At 39.0% G+C, this 17,464-nt stretch overlaps 2 protein-coding genes across 11 annotated transcripts; one reads left to right on the top strand and one right to left on the bottom strand.

The window, feature by feature from the left end:
* The first annotated feature begins 2,177 nt into the window (after positions 1-2,177).
* On the top strand, positions 2,178-4,623 carry Mdh1 (malate dehydrogenase 1). 2 transcript variants are annotated; one of them, XM_076383677.1, is made up of 6 exons: positions 2,178-2,324; positions 2,471-2,596; positions 2,926-3,121; positions 3,352-3,674; positions 3,749-4,126; positions 4,206-4,623. In XM_076383677.1, the coding sequence occupies exons 2-6, from the start codon at positions 2,594-2,596 to the stop codon at positions 4,305-4,307; spliced, it is 1,002 nt and encodes a 333-aa protein (XP_076239792.1). In that variant the 5' UTR covers positions 2,178-2,324; positions 2,471-2,593; the 3' UTR covers positions 4,308-4,623. The 2 variants fall into 2 exon arrangements, with proteins under 2 accessions (XP_076239792.1, XP_076239793.1); XM_076383678.1 differs by lacking the exon at positions 2,178-2,324 and having other exon boundaries at positions 2,353-2,596.
* A 1,211-nt stretch (positions 4,624-5,834) lies between these two features.
* Ufd4 (ubiquitin fusion-degradation 4-like) lies at positions 5,835-17,242 on the bottom strand. 9 transcript variants are annotated; one of them, XM_076383669.1, is made up of 20 exons: positions 17,158-17,242; positions 16,523-16,568; positions 16,202-16,341; positions 15,894-16,128; positions 15,429-15,769; positions 14,296-15,349; positions 12,813-13,209; positions 12,553-12,588; positions 12,088-12,354; positions 10,551-12,011; positions 10,177-10,472; positions 9,757-10,014; positions 9,466-9,673; positions 9,149-9,349; positions 8,787-9,034; positions 8,506-8,664; positions 8,197-8,412; positions 7,309-8,124; positions 6,197-7,230; positions 5,835-6,120 (listed from the first exon to the last, which is right to left on the bottom strand). In XM_076383669.1, the coding sequence occupies exons 3-20, from the start codon at positions 16,339-16,341 to the stop codon at positions 5,838-5,840; spliced, it is 7,650 nt and encodes a 2,549-aa protein (XP_076239784.1). In that variant the 5' UTR covers positions 16,523-16,568; positions 17,158-17,242; the 3' UTR covers positions 5,835-5,837. The 9 variants fall into 9 exon arrangements, with proteins under 9 accessions (XP_076239784.1, XP_076239782.1, XP_076239783.1 ...); XM_076383667.1 differs by having other exon boundaries at positions 8,506-8,676; XM_076383668.1 differs by having other exon boundaries at positions 8,787-9,043.
* Positions 17,243-17,464: the final 222 nt, after the last annotated feature.

Consider the following 17,464-nt stretch of genomic DNA (forward strand, 5'->3'; position numbering starts at 1 on the left):
TAAATTCTTTCTGTGAGTTTTTCTGGTTGGAGATCACAGATAGAACCCTCCCCTTGCGAACGAGACCTTAGCCAGCACTCTGCGATTTTTTTCGGCCGAGATATCACTCACCGAATGAAAAGTGACCCTCCAGCCTCGGAATCACTAGGTGATCCAGGGATCGAAAAAATTGCCAATGTTTGAGCTGCTGCAACTCCGTCAAAAAAAATCGCAGGGAGATGAGCCTGGTCTCATTCTAAAGGGCAAAGCTTCTACTTTCAGACCTCTGCATTGAATTTGTCCGAAGAAAATCCTCCACTCCACGACACGTCGAGAGAGAGGAGGTAGTTTTCCCTCAAATGTTTTCCAACTTCAGTGTACTCTCAGAATCTTGATAAATTTTTTCTGTGAGTTTTTCTGGTTGGAGATCACAGATAGAACCCTCCCCTTGCGAACGAGACCTTAGCCAGCACTCTGCGATTTTTTTCGGCCGAGATATCGCTCTCCGAATGAAAAGTGACCCTCCAGCCTCGGAATCACTAGGTGATCCAGGGCTTCGAAAAAATTGCCAATGTTTGAGCTGCTGCAACTCCGTCAAAAAAAATCGCAGGGAGATGAGCCTGGTCTCATTCTAAAGGGCAAAGCTTCTACTTTCAGACCTCTGCATTGAATTTGTCCGACAAAAATCCTCCACTCCACGACACGACGAGAGAGAGGAGGTAGTTTTCCCTCAAATGTTTTCCAACTTCAGTGTACTCTCAGAATCTTGATAAATTCTTTCTGTGAGTTTTTCTGGTTGGAGATCACAGATAGAACCCTCCCCTTGCGAACGAGACCTTAGCCAGCACTCTGCGATTTTTTTCGGCCGAGATATCACTCACCGAATGAAAAGTGACCCTCCAGCCTCGGAATCACTAGGTGATCCAGGGATCGAAAAAATTGCCAATGTTTGAGCTGCTGCAACTCCGTCAAAAAAAATCGCAGGGAGATGAGCCTGGTCTCATTCTAAAGGGCAAAGCTTCTACTTTCAGACCTCTGCATTGAATTTGTCCGAAGAAAATCCTCCACTCCACGACACGTCGAGAGAGAGGAGGTAGTTTTCCCTCAAATGTTTTCCAACTTCAGTGTACTCTCAGAATCTTGATAAATTTTTTCTGTGAGTTTTTCTGGTTGGAGATCACAGATAGAACCCTCCCCTTGCGAACGAGACCCTAGCTAACACTCTGCGATTTTTTTCGGCCGACATATCGTACTTTAAATAGAAAGTATACTTGACATTGCAATGCCTGCAGCTGTGTATTTAATGTAACCGGTATAACCTACACCTTGGTTAATCTGTATTGCACCTGTAAATTGCACAATTCATTAATTTAATACTTGATTAGTCTCCTGTAGGCAGGAGAACCTTACAGGCACCTCATAATTCATTTTATTATATTGTAAAGCAATAATAATTTAAAGTATAGCATAAACAGTACTGGTGGCGCCATCTAGCGGTGGCGCCCAGAGATGAAAAAGTTCAGGAATTAGTTCATGTTCTCGCCACTTGGCGGCGCCACTTGTATTGTCTCTCAAAAATCGGAGAAAACAAAACTTATCAGTGGCTCCTCTAGCGGTAGAAGGCCCGAACTAATTTTAAAATTTCTACTTTTATTTCTGATTAATCGCCGCTAGGCGGCGCCCTCGTACAACCTCGCATAATATTGGTTTTTTTAAATGCTATTTTTGCAATAAATAAACAATTTTCGTGAATTTTTATTGTTGTATAATTATGTGTAGTTGGTCTACAATGATTATGCGTCGTCGGATTGTCCATAAATTAATAAATAATGGTTTTTACAGGTTTTAATTTTAGCAATAGCATAGGTTAGAAGCAGATGACTTTAGAAGACAACATTATTCGGAGGAACAAATTTTATTTATTCTGCGATAAAGTACGCGTTTAATTATAAGTCCAAGATAGAAATAAGTATTTTACATTACTTCTACTTCCAAAGAATTACAAGAATCATTTAATAAACAGATTTCATAGCCTTCTGGTGATAAATCTAGAATATACGATCGCATTATAATTGGATACTAAGGATATAAAAATTTGTTAACTTCTACGTGATTGCTCTAAATATTAGGAAACTAAATTTCGCTTAGCAAAGACGCAATCATTATACATATCACAACAAGCTGAAAATAAATATTCAAACGTTTCGATGACTCAGTTATATCAGCTAGTAAATGATTTGGATCTGAACGTGTATGCCAGTATATGCGGCAGAAAGAGCTAGAGCTACAGTTTCAATTATTTTTAATGAAATACACATTTTCTTTCACGATTGTGTTGCAATAGTGTAAGTTAAATATCGCGCTTTCTGTATACGTGGACCAAGAGATAATAAATAAAGTCATTCTATCTCCTTATTGGTTAAAATACGGAGTTAGTGGCTGCTGTATTTTGCTTCCAGTGTAATCGTTCGAATTCGAATCTATCTTCCAGGCCAGCCGCTATCAGCGTCATTACACCGAACACCGACCATTCCGATTGACCTTAGTACTGCTGGAAAGTACGATCACTTTCTTTTAGAACATCTTGGAGTGATATTGATAAGCTTCTCGCAACATGGTAAGCGTGTAAATTTGTATATTAATGATTTCTTTATGCAAAAATAATCATAAGATTCGTCAAGCTCATATTCTCTATTAGATTTGCTTAACCTACATTTGACCTTCACCGATTATTTGTTATTTTTGCTATTCTGGCTTCGACGATAATTAATTACATTGATATATTGAATGTCTTTTAACCACCTGTATTAACGAGATCATTAATGAATATAAAATATAAATATATAAGAACATACTCTGCTATAACATATTGCATTAATTACACTATGAATCTTTGTGAATAATTCATATATTTATATGACTACATTGCATTTTTATTTATTTTAGAGTGAACCAATAAATGTGGTGGTTACGGGAGCTGCAGGGCAAATTGCCTACTCCTTACTGTACCAGCTCGCTGCTGGTACAGTTTTTGGCCCAAATCAACCAGTCAATCTTCGTTTATTAGATATACCAGTTATGATGAAAGTATTAGAAGGGGTAGTTATGGAGTTGGAAGATTTGGCTCTTCCTCTTTTGAGAGGTAAAAGTGCTATTAACATTAAAATTCAAGTACTGTTTATGTATTCCTTGATAGCAAGTACCATTTAATTCAGCAGAGAGCAATACACATAAAAAGTACTTGTTATGTAACACTAAGATTACATAATAGTTAGATTAATAGATTTTGTAATCTTATAAACTTCCAACATAAAATATAACACTAACATAATTGAAAAGAAAGCTATATAAACATGTATTTTTTGCTTGTAGAAGTTGTACCAACTGCTGATCCAGCTGTGGCTTTCAAGGATGTAGCAGCTGCTTTTCTGGTTGGAGCCATGCCCCGAAAAGAGGGAATGGAACGAAAAGATCTTCTAGCAGCTAATGTAGAGATCTTTAAGGTCCAAGGAGAAGCTCTTGACAAACATGCTCGAAAAGATGTTAAAGTTTTGGTTGTTGGCAATCCTGCTAACACAAATGCACTGATTTGTTCTCATTATGCGCCATCCATTCCAAAAGAAAATTTCACTGCCATGACAAGATTGGATCAAAACCGTGCTCAAGCAGCTTTAGCTGCCCGACTGAATGTCCAGGTAATTTTAATAATCATTGTATGTACATTCTATAAAGTTCTGTGAAAACTAATTAAACATTTATGTGTGAACAGGTTGACAAAGTACAAAACGTAATTATCTGGGGTAATCACAGCTCAACCCAGTATCCTGATGCTGCACATGCTACAGTGGCTCTTCAATCTGGCACTAAGCCAGTGCCTTCAACTGTCAATGATGAAAATTGGTTGAACACTACCTTTGTGGAGACAATTCAGAAACGTGGCGCAGCTGTGATAGCCGCCCGAAAAATGTCTTCTGCCATGTCGGCAGCTAAAGCAGCTGGAGATCACATGAGAGATTGGTGGATGGGTACGAAACCAGGTCAATGGGTCAGCATGGGTGTCCTGTCTGATGGTAGTTACGGGATTCCAAAGGACGTTGTGTTCTCTTTTCCAGTCACAATAGAAAATGGACAATTCAAGATCGTTCAAGTATGTTTCTCTTATAACTCCTTATATTTAAATATATTTTAGAAAAAAAAAGTAACTCGCATTTACAATCATTTTTTAGGGGCTTTCAATTAGCGACTTTGCCAGGTCCAAGTTGACCGCTACAGCTAACGAACTGGAAGAGGAACGTGCAGAAGCGAACAAAGTGCTGCAAAGTAAATGACTAGGCCCAGAGAGTGTTAATTCTGAGAATCGTTCATCTGTGGGAGCGAAATTGTAAAAATTTACATTGAAGTTTTTGCATGTTGTATAATGTAGACCATGTTTGCTTATGAAGCTATTAAAATGACATCAATAGGTCTAATGTACAATATATTAGTGGCATACATATATAGATCGTATATAGCAATGGAAATCTAGTGAGATGCGTATCTTTTCTAAATGGCGAATGGAATTGTTAAATATACATGTTTATATTCATAGACTGTATAAAACATGTAACAAATTATGTTGAAAAACATGTTATACTTTATAACGTCTTTTTTCTTTTATTCTTTTTCCCCAAGAATCAATAATAATTTATATTACAGTAATAGTAACTATTCCTCATATATCGATATCATTAATCAATCTTTTTCTTCACATTTATATTATCTTCATACTCTTTTTTTTCTAGACACTATTATTACAAGTATACTGATTTCCGCCTATAATTATAATTATCGAGTGAGCATTAAGTAGCATATTGTACAAAGATGCAGAGTGCTCAGCTTGCCTTTGTAATCTTCTCATCAAAATCTTGTACACCTTTTTTCATTTATTATTTCATTTTTTAACGTTTAAAGACACTCGTTCTTTTTGTTAGAAGTGTAATGATGCGCTGACTTTTGTTTAAAACGGCAAACACTTGAAGCGGTGAAAATTGGTCTAGATGCTAAAAAACATCGTTTCTTTCCATTATGTGATTAATAAAAACTTAGCACTTTGCACATGTCAATTTTGATTTACATTCTTCTCACGTGTTTGAATACAACGACACGTACATGTACCTGATAGAGGCATTCTGATAAAGAAAATAGAAATTTCCATTGAAGATGCCTCTTCTCTTACAATACAAATCACTTTCCAAGCACGATACTTTACAAAGAAGACAATATGAACATTCATTCTGAAACGAGGAACTGTGAACTTTTTGTTCCACAAAGACAGTAAATATATACTTGAAAACACTCGCGTGAATAGTACATTTCTTGAGAAAATACAACTTCTATTGTATTGGACAAAACTCGATACGTCGTACGACCAATACCTGGAACGGATAACTTCTTATATCTTTAGGTCTTGTATAAATCAATAAGTATTTCTGTTTTATAGTGAATTTTACAGTACGAATTTGAAAGCAGTTCTTTGTTACAAATGTCTTAGACTAGCGGAACAATGTACTTTCATATCATTTTATAAATTTAAACACTCGTGGTGCATTTAGAATTTGCATTGATTTTAATCGAGGAATTTTAATTATACACGTTTCCGTTCCAGGTTTTATGATATTAAATCTTCCTTGTAAATCTGTACTGATTCCCATTGGACAACTGTTATGACTTTTTCAAATAACATCAAGGCCAGACCTCTGCTTTTATATGTTGATTGCACAGCTCAATCTGTTAAAGCAAAGTTTGATTCGCACACTTTAAGAGTGTGTATTTCTGATTATTATTTATCGTAGCAGTTCCTTGCCTGAGGATAAACGATTTTAATTTAAGTGAAATCCTCTTTCCCTAGTTGCAGCCAAGAGTCTTTCCTTAAGTATTTCTTCGGTGGGATACTCTGGTAATTTCAAATAATGAACGCAGGTGTTAACCGAGGGATAACCACCTGAACCAGCGTCCACTTTACGCACAACAGTCAATCTAGGATGTAAATTACATAATCCTCCAGGAGGTAAGGCTGAACATCCGGTGGAAAACTGTAAGAAAGCCTTTCTCTCTGGACCAGTCAACGATAGTAGGACATTGACGAATCTCTGGAATCCAGGACTACAAAACACACAATAGAGAGTGTTACCATTCCAGTAAAAAACATAGCAAAGTAAATACTTTAAAAATAACTTACCTTTCTCTTGTATAACCCAGTTTTGGTTCAGTATAATTAAGCAAATCATCTCTGGTCCATTGTGGATTTTGTTCTCCACAAAGCATGGCCCTTACTTCCTCCGGGCTAAAAGCATGAAGTTTTTCCATTGGGAAGACCTTTGAGAAACCGGACCTAAACGACTCAAGCTGTCTTGAAATTCCTCGATCAAGACAGTAGTTAATTGTTAGCTCTGCATATTCTCTCGCATTCTCCATAACAACTGAAATTTCTGCGCCTGATTCTACCAACTCTACTTGATCGTGACCAAATATTTTCGAGCTTGGAGAATACGTCATTGTCAAAGCCAGATCTTCAATAGGTACTGACATTCCAGATGGATGAGTAATGTGTAGCGATGTCTCTTCATCAGCAGAACTACGACCATCGGAATATGTTCTGTCGCGTTTAGTAGTTGCTGTTTGAATCTCTTTCACAAATTCACCTCTCACTGGATCTACTAGTACAAGATCCTCGATATCTAGTAAACCAGCGTACCACGAAGAAGGTTCTAGCGAGTAAGCAGCATCGGCCTCACCTTCTTCAGATATAAAGCTACTGGACATACTAGATGACATACTTTCCTGAGTAACGCCAGTGAGACCGATTTTTTCATTCACATTATTCGTAATGTCTCCGTGACACATTAATTTTAAGAAAGGACGGGATAATGGTAAGTCGACTAATCTATTATCCTGCAAAACTTTCGCCAAAAATACGCCCAAGAACCAGAAATATCGAACAGCGCGATCACATGCTGCGGAGTCTTGTGGTAAGGGAGCAGGGAACAGTCCGCTTGGTCTAGTTACATAATAGCCTGCAGGTCGAACTTGTTCTCCAATGATCCGCGATGGTTCTATTTCAGATGTTTCTTCATCATCGCACAACCATAAGCCTAGATCTTTGCGTTGCAATTCCGCAGCGACCAACGCGAAGAACTCTAGTGTTGGTCCAAGACCAGTTCCTTCTTCACCAACAAACTCAACTTCTAATATACTCTTTCGACTTGCATGTACCTACATATTGCAAAAAAGAATTGTATCTTTTGCTTCGTTATAATTACAATATAATAACATTATTTAAAATAAGTTTACCTTCATCACTTGCTCTGCCCAGTCTAATAATTTCTCTCCCCTAGGTACACTGACTCGTTCGTGTTTCAGTCGACCAACACGAAATTCGTGACTATCGTCGCGTCGAGGACTTAATCCAGGCGCTCTCTGCCTTTCTAGAACAGCATCTCTTTGTGTTTGAAGCCACACGATAGATCGCGAGGCTCCAAAAGCAGTGCAGCTGAAGTACAACCGTCTTGTTTCAAAAGGCAACAAAAAGGGACAGCTTCTTGCCAATTCTTCGCACCAATTAGGCAACGCCCCGGCTGCCAAAGCCAAGGGATCTTGGATTTGTTGTACTATCTTGTTCGTAATTTTCTTTGAAGTGAAATCATCTGGATGGATCCAACAAGTCGACTCCTCGGACTCTTCGTAATCAATGGGTTTCCCATCGTCGCGGGTTGTACTTAATACGTAAACATGCCTGAGAAGTTGTAGGACGTCTTCTACAGTACACACTGAAGGATTCTGAGTGGTATTGCGAGAATATAATGTTACAATAGGCGTTGCTCTTCCAGACGACTCTTCATCTTTAGCTTCTTTGTATATTATAGTGTAGGTTGGTTCCCATATTCTCTTCAGCTTTTCTTGCCGACTACCTAGTTCTGTCAACTGCATTAGTTCCTGCACTACTTGGAATATGCTAGCGTGAGGGTCTGTGAGCGGTAGTTCAACGTCTGGAACTCCTGGGAGCCCTGGACCTTTTAGTGTTAAGGACAGCCTTGGCATTGGTAATGATCCTACGCGAGTACTCGATTGAGTTTCACTACCAGGCGGCGGGACCTCTAAATCCGTAGTCTGTAAAGGAAATTTTACAATAATAAAGTAATTTTTACTAATTAAATTTGTTGATGTTTACACCAAACTTACCTGATTAATATTTGTTCGCCCAGGTCGCGGATCGAAGGCAGGAATCAAGGCTGAGAATTGTCGTTTTAAGACAAATTCGTCATCCCAGGCGCGCCTCTTACTAGTTTGAGGAGTTTCTTCTTCTAAGAACGCAACCAATAGACTGCGACTTACCATCACCTCTTCGTAATCACCATCACAGCCATCGCCTTCTTCTTCATTTTCTTCGTCATCTTCCTACAAAGAAAAATTAAGCGATTTAATGTTAACATTCGTTTCTTCACGATCTATTTTTCAACATAAACATTTTAAATATCTTTTTAAACCCACTTCTTGATCATTTTCATCGTTGTCTTCTTCTTCTTCGAGTACTCCATCTTCATCATCTTCTAATTCAGTCAAAAGTGTTGGTCCACCTGTAGTTCTACCTCCGCCAGCGCTGGAGCTCGCAACACCTCCACAAGATTCCAAAAAGTCTTCAAGACTAACCTGTAGCCATAACTGCTTATTACATTATATAAAATCAAACTTTTCATATTTCATATGAAATATCATTTATTATTCCATGAAGAAGCCCTTGTAAAACGTTTTCGCTAAACACTAATTTTTACCTGTTCACTATCACTACTTGTACTAGTTAATGACATTGTGAGCGCTTGTCCCAAGCCAGCTCCAGTTGTTGTTGTAACACCACTGCCAGCTACTTGACCACTGCTGGTTAAACTTGGATAACTTTGAGCAGTGCTTAATAAACCACCAGGAAAGTTAGGACTTAAGGCTAGTCGAACTAGGCTCGACACAGAATTAGGTCCACGTGAATTTGAACCAGTATTGGAATTAGAAGCAATGTGTTGCCCACCTGTAGGTCCTAAACATTTTTTTCAATTACCAAATTGTATGAGCGTAAATAAAATTCATGAAATAAAGAATGCCACGAAACAAAGAACCTTGATTAGGATACTTAAACACTGACCCAAAGTTCGTCTTCGAGCCATTGCAGCAAAAGTTTCCAACAAACCAGTAGCTGCTGTTTGTTCCAAAGTATTGTTAGCGTCAGAACAAGTGAGATTGGGAACAGACACAGACATAGGATTGGTAACGACAACAGGGCAGCCTCCTGCTGTATTTTGCGTAGATGAACTAGCTTCTTTGTCCCGACTGCATTCTTTGGCAGCTAGTTCATATAAACACACTTAGTTATACGATTAATTGCACAGAACTTAATATAAATATTAATCTTCTAAACCTTATAACAGTGGGGTTTATAACAAAAATCAATCATCATCATACCATCAGCGATTCCCGAGTGATGCCTTTGAACGGATTTAATCTTCAATGAATTGTCCTCTGATTCACCTGATACGCTGATTCTAACAGGCACTAAGTTAAGTAATTCTCCACTCAAAAAGCTATTCGTGTTATTTCGTAGTCTGTCAGCTCCTTCTCTGACACGGTCTAATGCTTCCGCAGCTTCCAAACTTAATAAACTTGTTCCAGGCTGTAAGTGCATTTAAATATGTAAGATTATTGTGAGTATTGCGAGTGTAAAGGTTCGTCTATGTAATTGTGCTCATTTCACACCTTATATCCTCGACTGGTAAGTAATGGTTTTGAACTACTAGATGCACGATTGCTGTTACTGTTGGCGGGACAATCAGTGTTAAGTGTGAGACTTTCAACAATTGTCGCCAGATCACTTGTCACAGTAGTGTCAGGCCTTGGATGTAACACAACGGACAATTCACCCGTCGAATTTGCTCCACCTTCACCGGTTACAGCAACAACCGCCTCGGCACGAGCAACCGATAACACACTTTCCGCTATCGATTCAGCGGCTTGCTACTCGTTATAAATATAATAATTAAAACTACATTCGAATGGACGATTTTCTACATGAATTATTTCAAATCCGTTTCAATGTAACAGTGATTTAAAGAACACGTTATGAAAAGAACGTTATGATAAAGAACACAAGAAAACGATGAACATCTTAAACTATACCTTAGCTGCTAAATTGTCAGCGCTCGCTGCCTGATCCGTGGATGCTACTGAACCGCGCAGCATAGCAGTATCAGTGCAATCTGGCAAACTAGGAGTACTACTAGATTTTCGTCCCGTTAAGACTCCACTACCGCCTTTAGTCTTTGATCTATCTATATTATCTGAATCAAGGCCGATACCAACCAATCTCAGGTCGTATTTTCCTTCTGCACCCATTCTATAAGAATTGGAAGCACCGTGATCCCATGTTACATCTATCCAACCGTTGTGTAGTTCCCCAGTGACGGTGCCTTCACCTAAGACAATAAAGAAACACTTCGTGTTAGTGCGAATATTTATTGAAAATTATTTCACTAATTAAATGTCACACATACCTGGTGGAACACCATCTTGATCCCTCCATTTCCAATCTAAACCTCTGGCTACTCTAGCACCAGCAACCAGATGCCGAAGTACCTGATATTTAATCAGCCTCCTTTGCTTTCGAACTCCAGCCTCAGCTTCTCTAGCAGCGCGGCCTAATTCTTCGCAGACTCCAGTAACTTCGCCGTAAACTTCAAAACCAGATACGGATAGGTAATGTGTTTGACCAGAAGCGTTCTTTCCAATTTGTTGCAATCGTAAGTGGCGCCAGCCTTGTGTCTCATCAGCGGGTGGTTCTAGCGCCCAAGTTGCTGTACTTCCAGGATCATTTAACGACGAATCGTCCACGTGAGCAATCAGCGTGGTCCAAGTCACACCATCTTTCGATGCCTGGAACATCCAGTTTCGCAAGGCACTTCTTCCGTAGCCTCTAGCATGTCTCAAAGTGTAAGCACTTGGGATAATCCAGACACCTAAATCGATGGAAAACCACGCTCGTTTGTCATCATTTGTGTGACAATTTAACGCCGATGGATCACGACTCAGAATATCTTCGAGATGGCCATAAGGAAGGTTTCTTCCATCACTCGACGTGACGACTACTAAACCGTATTGACCAGGGTTAACCCACTCGGAGCAAGTCTTCGCGTTTGTGCCAATCCAATATAATAAACCGTTTTCATCGAAATCATACTGATACTTGAACGTTATTCTGTTTCCTTCTTTCAGTTTTTTAACAAATGTAAACGTCGATCTGTCGTGATCATGCCACTGCTTCGCTACCATTTTTAGTAAATGATTCTCAAGCTGTTGAATGGTGCTCAATGGTTCCATTTTTAAATTCCGACCTGACCTGTCTATTAGAGAGCTTTCACCAGCCGCTTTTTCCAATCGAAAACGAAGTCTTCTGGTTAGAATTTGTAAACCATAACCTGAGCCCGGTGTGTCGTATAAATAAACAGGTAATTTTTCAATAGACTCCAAAACAGAAACCAATTTGTGGACTAGAATTTTAGCGGAGTTGTGTTCTTTGTTACCGTCCGCCGAATGGAAACAACTCTTAAATACTGCTATTCGTTGCATTCTGAGCTTTGTGGCTCTTAGTGTCGGTGGTTGTGGTCCCGGTGGAGCTGCCAATAGAGCAAGTAAAGCTTGTACTAAGCCACTAGAATGTAGCTCGTATGCGGAAACTCTGCCTTCTTCGTTTAACAAAACTCTAAGTTCTTCTAGTGCACTCTGTAATATATTACGCCATTCTCGATTCCCAGACTGTTGCTTTTGACAAACTTTCTCTATCTGATTAACGATAGCTCCCAATTTAGCGACTACCCCGCGTGGCTGAGCCTGAGCCGCTTTAAAGTATCGTTCGTATATATCCTGAGCTTGTACTTTAACTTTCTGTTTGATAGCTTCGATCTTGGATCTCAATCTTTTTCCTCTCTTGCCGGCCCAACCTGCTGCAAATTCTGGGCCTACGGATAAATGATGATATAATAGCTTTTATTTATTGCAACATAATTTCAAATCTATGAACATAACTATATTTACCTAAGCTTGTTTCTGCTGTAAAGGAATGCTTTGTACCACGGTTCGATTCAAAAATAAATCCTGGTAAATCTTCTCTTAAAATAGTTGCCTGCTGCTGTCCGTCGCTATTATGTATACACAATTCGCTTTCTTTTCTACTAGACAATGCCCAATTTCCTACAACTAGCCGAGTGGTCCCAGGCCGAGAAAGTACAGGCTGACTCACAGAATTTGGTTTAACCTGACTGCGTGCTCTTTGTAATTTCTCCAAAAATTCACCGCGATTCTCTGCAATGTACATATTCTACTCACTTATACAGTTAGACTAGCCGTAAGTGGTGTGAAGAGTTATAATGAATCGAATAATGTTATGACAGAGAATGTCCAGATCATGCAGAAATAAAGGAAGACTCATGCGTTCGATGATGCACACTGAAGGGGAGAATAGCGTGCATAACTAGGAGAGTTGAACATGTGTGTACCTACCTTCAGTAGTAAGCGACTCTGTGTTCCTCCCTTTTCCTGTAGGCAGTTAGTAAAACCAGTTATTTACTAAACTATTCCCCTCGCGGAAGTTAATCACAAATGAAAAAGATACAACATAAACAGTGATCTGAAAAGAGCCAATTGGTCTGGCACGAAGGGTGTGAGGAGGTGAAAGGAACAATTCGACAAGAAAGACAGTGGCAAGATGGACGAGACGTAGGTGAATGAATTTCGCTTTGATATCACAGAAAAAAACGCACCTGATGTATCTGTTCCACCTTCTGGACTTCCACTAGAGTACATTGTTGCTAATTTCCCATCCAGTATAAACCTGAACCATCCATTGCTTCCGTTTGATAACTCTAAGGCAGCTGCGTCGGACCAAACGTACAAACAATCTCGTCCTCTACAAATACACCAGTCCCTCCAGTGATAAGCTCTTCCAACTAAAAGCTCCTTTGCATCTTCCATTCTTTGCTCTTCGCCTGATTTATTTGATTCCGTTTCCGGTTCTGGCGCAGGCTCTTGTGGCCCAGCTAATGCAGCAACTTTTGAAAAAACTCCCAAACGAGCGAAATGTTCTAGAAATTCATCTTTGCCTTTTATCATCAAATCCTGTATCATTTGCAAAACCACTAAGTGTCCGTCTTCGTCTTCCTGTTCACATTAAAATAAAAAAGATTGTTTTAAATATGGTTCTCCATAAATATTCAAGATCCAGTTAAGTTAAATAAGTATATATGGTCCTTCCTTCTCAGTCTGATACAAAGTAAGTACTACACAATTTTCTACATAGTGTCTATAGTTGTTTTCGTTGAAACATACTTTATACAATAACATGAATATAACAGCACAAATTTATTTATGAGCAAAATGATTATGCGATTCATTGTAATCACAAGCAAATGCCCATTAATCCCATCAGCAGCAGGCAGACAGTCGACAGAAGTGGACAACCAGCTTCATGTCTAATCTTTTGTGATTTCTGTTTGCAGAATTTCGTTCGCCATTCACTAATGGATTAAATAAATATCCTTCATTTTTGTCATTAAAAAATGCGAATACCCCAACTGTCCTCTTATGTCAAGTTCTGTGCTAAAGAATAAATTGCAAGTTGGGCTTTATAAATATTAATGCATATAGTTAAAATCTCCATTCCATATGGTGGATATTCTTGATAATATTGTAAAATATGTATTTTATATCATAAGACAATTTGTCAGAAAAGGAGTAAGACATGCTTATGTTTGTTAGATCTCACGCTTTATACGAATTATTTAATAAATGCATTATGTTAATAATAAATGAAATCTTTGCATAGTTATTATCAAGATAACTAGTAAAAAAAATTGTTGGGTTCATGAACAGCTTATAGGGTATACAAAGGGTCTTCCAACTAGCGACTGGCAAATATACAACAGACGTTACCGTCTTATCAACAATGTAGTTCAGGGAACTGGAAGACTTGCGCGATGAGAGGCAACGCAATTTTGGGCCAATTATCGGCTTGAGAGGCGGAGGTGGTGGTGATGGTGTTTTTATCTCAAGCTCCTGTGAACAATCTTAACTAAATCACTAGTATTGTCTGTTTGGCTGCCTGCCTGCCTGCATGAAAATACTAAAGATTTTAAAATATATCTATTAACTAATTTTATAATAATACTAATCTTTATTTCCATAGGACCTAACAAAATTGATATAAAATAATTCCCGCTGTATAATCTAAATATATTTCGAGCTTACCTCATTATCCAGTACATTTGCAATCACTTCCACAAGCATAGCGCCACAACCTCCTGTTCTATCAGAACCGCATGTTTCAACAAGCAGCTCTGGCTGAATATAATGCACCATCTTTCTAATTAAACTTAAACTGGCTTTCCTGACACTGGGCAACATAGATGACTGAAACGTCGCACAAAATACAGGTAAGAGCCTTTTCAAATATACTGGCGCCATTTCAGGATCGCCTTTTGGTTCCGTGAATTCGGTTTCTGCTTCTGGCTTTCTGTGTTCTTGATTAGGTAACATCCATTCACCAGGTGATTGCAATATAGCTGCCACTTCTCTGTGCCCTTCGTCTACGCGTTCTCTAGCCTTATCTAATGGCGTTTTCCCATCTTCATCTCGCAAATCAGGATTAGCCCCATGCCTAAGCAGTACTTTAGCAATAGCTGGTCTCCCAAAACAAGCGGCATAATGCAGACTAGACGACCTTTGACCCTTATTAACATCTGCTCCCCTATCGCACAAAAATTCAACCATTTCTTGAGTTCCGAAAGCGGACGCCCAATTTAGCAACGTTTGCCCAACATCATCCATAAAATTAACTTCGATGCCTCCAGAATCTATAGCTTCTATAAGTGCATCTGTGTCTTTCGATCGAATACAATCGATTAGCTGTCTGTGAGACTTTTCCCCAGCGTTATCTAAACGCCTCAATCGTGGTAGGAGAGGACCTGATGGGCCTCCACTTGTGTTACGACCTAACGCCGACCTGCCTTCAAATAGTAAAACCAACAATAAATCTACTAATCTCATAGAATCAAGAGCACATCGTTCATCTCCTTTTAAAGCTTTCTCAATGGCATCTGGTAATTCAGAACGTAGAAGGTCATGTGTTATCGAAGGTGATCCTCTGCAAAGTGTTGACAGAAGACTAATTATAGTAGAAACAGAAGCGCAAGATTTTGCTTCTGGAGCAGGGATTGTTGATGCTGTACTAGAAGGTGGTGGAGTTTTTGGATTTCCGGAAGTAGCAGCCACTGATGTACCAGGTCCAGCTGCATTAGATAGCCTGCATACAAATGGTACAAGTGTGATATTTGCAGTATTCACAAGATTTATTTACGGCTATAACAGTTATGAATAGATACCTATGCAAAAGTTCAGAAACTAAACCATTACACGCTAAAGGAGCGGGATCTGTATTCCTTCGTGAAAATCTGTCTGCCAATGATGCAAAACAACGAAGTGCTCCATCAGCAACGTGTGCATCCTCGTGTCTAAGTAACGTTGACAATGCTTCAACACAATCTGGTAAAGATGCATCGTGAGGCTCCACTTTTCCGCACAAACGAGTAACTACAGCCATTGCCGAATGCAGGGTGTCCCGGTGAACTCGAGCTCCATGCTCTCGAATAAAGCACAAGGCACATGGAAGGCCACCAGCTTCGAATACAGCACCAGCTTCTCTCGCGCAAACAAGCTCTAATACCTAAAACAATGATGACAAAGTATTGGTACTGTTTAACATTATCCAAAAGAACATGAGTATAGCCTCTCATACGATTAATTCGCGATTCACCTGCGGTCTGAGGGTTAATCTAATTACAATATACCTTTATGCACTGTTCAGCCAGATCCCGACTAGTCCTGGAACCTAAGCCAGCTCCAGATAGACGACTGCAAATAGCTTTTACAGCACCTTCCATAACTACTACTCTGCGTGTACATTCTGCAGAAACGTCCAAATAATATGTAATGGCTCGAGCAGTTACTTCTAATACACTATCTGGTGCAAGTTCATCCAAAAAAATTCTACATAATGCAGGAAGAAATGTGCGTGGAGGACAGCTGAAAAATCACAAGTTTTTTAGTAAAGTGACCATTTGTTTGAGACATGGTAATTAGAAAGTCTTTGATATACCATTCAAAGCATCGGTCAACATTATCAGACATAAGTAACAACATGCACAATTGCTCTAAGGCAATTAATTGCATGTCCCTCTCGTCTCCTTGGCCCATACTGAGCCATTCCAATAAAGTTTCGGGATCAACATCAGCCATCTGAATTTAATTTACAAAAAAAATGATTACATTACAAATAAAAGGTAAATAAAGCTTAATCATATGAAAGTAATTGTATGCTAAAGAAATAAATTTTATACTTAAGTGATCAAGAAATATCAAACCAAAACATGATATGTACTTTCACTTTATGATTTCTCTTTTCTTTAATGAAACTTGCCTTGTAAGTTTAATAGCACCAATTGAATGTATTTCAAACTGACAATCTGAAAACAAAGCAAAACTAATACAGTTAAAACATCAGTATAGGTACAGTGTTATTGGCTTAAGATTAATACTGCTTAAAGGTACAATTTTAATGAATGTCATTGCAAAATGTCAGTAGCAGAGAATGCGACAAAAGATCACAAAGCTGACGAAAATAAATGCACAAAATTCCCGTGATTCCGTCTATATTAAGAATTACACTGACAACACTCTCCCTCCCATGATTCTTTAGACCTACTGAAACACAACTTCTAGAATTCTTAAATGTAAGTAGTCCCGATAAAAACACGATCAAGATAATGATTCACAAGTCGAGGAACGTTGCGGTCCTAATAAATAAAGACACGTGGTCGGGGATTCGATATCGTAAGATGGTGTTTGTCGGTCCGCGTACAAAGAAAGGTGAAAAAAAATTTGTCATGACGACGGCTGTAAGCGTGACACTATCTTAATAACACTGTGTAACCTTCAGGGAATTTAGTGGGGCAGCTGTTACCGTGCAAGTGAGCATTGTAAATTTGATACGCACAAGAAATAATAATGTACAGTTTGGTATATACACGACCTGCTTTGGCTCGTTATACGTACCGTTGTGCACAGTATTCCATTATTCGGAAGGGGTCAGGTCGCCATCCTTCCAAAGACGTGTCGTTTTCCACTGCGAAAAACAACGTAATCGTGTCGTTGGTGCTTGGTCCGTCAGCGAGACAAAAATTGGATCGCACCAACGGACCAACGAAGCACTCCTCCAAACGAAAAGATCTCGCTCTTTACCCTAGTGTCGTCGTATATATTTTGCCATTTACGCGACTTTCAGTATAGTTCGGTATATCACAACTCACACCTCTCGTGAAAGTCGTGTTTTCATATAAGCGTAAACTGTCGACGAACGTTG

This window comes from Calliopsis andreniformis, chromosome 8, assembly GCF_051401765.1.
Source record: "Calliopsis andreniformis isolate RMS-2024a chromosome 8, iyCalAndr_principal, whole genome shotgun sequence".
NCBI classification, from domain to species: Eukaryota; Metazoa; Arthropoda; class Insecta; order Hymenoptera; family Andrenidae; genus Calliopsis; species Calliopsis andreniformis.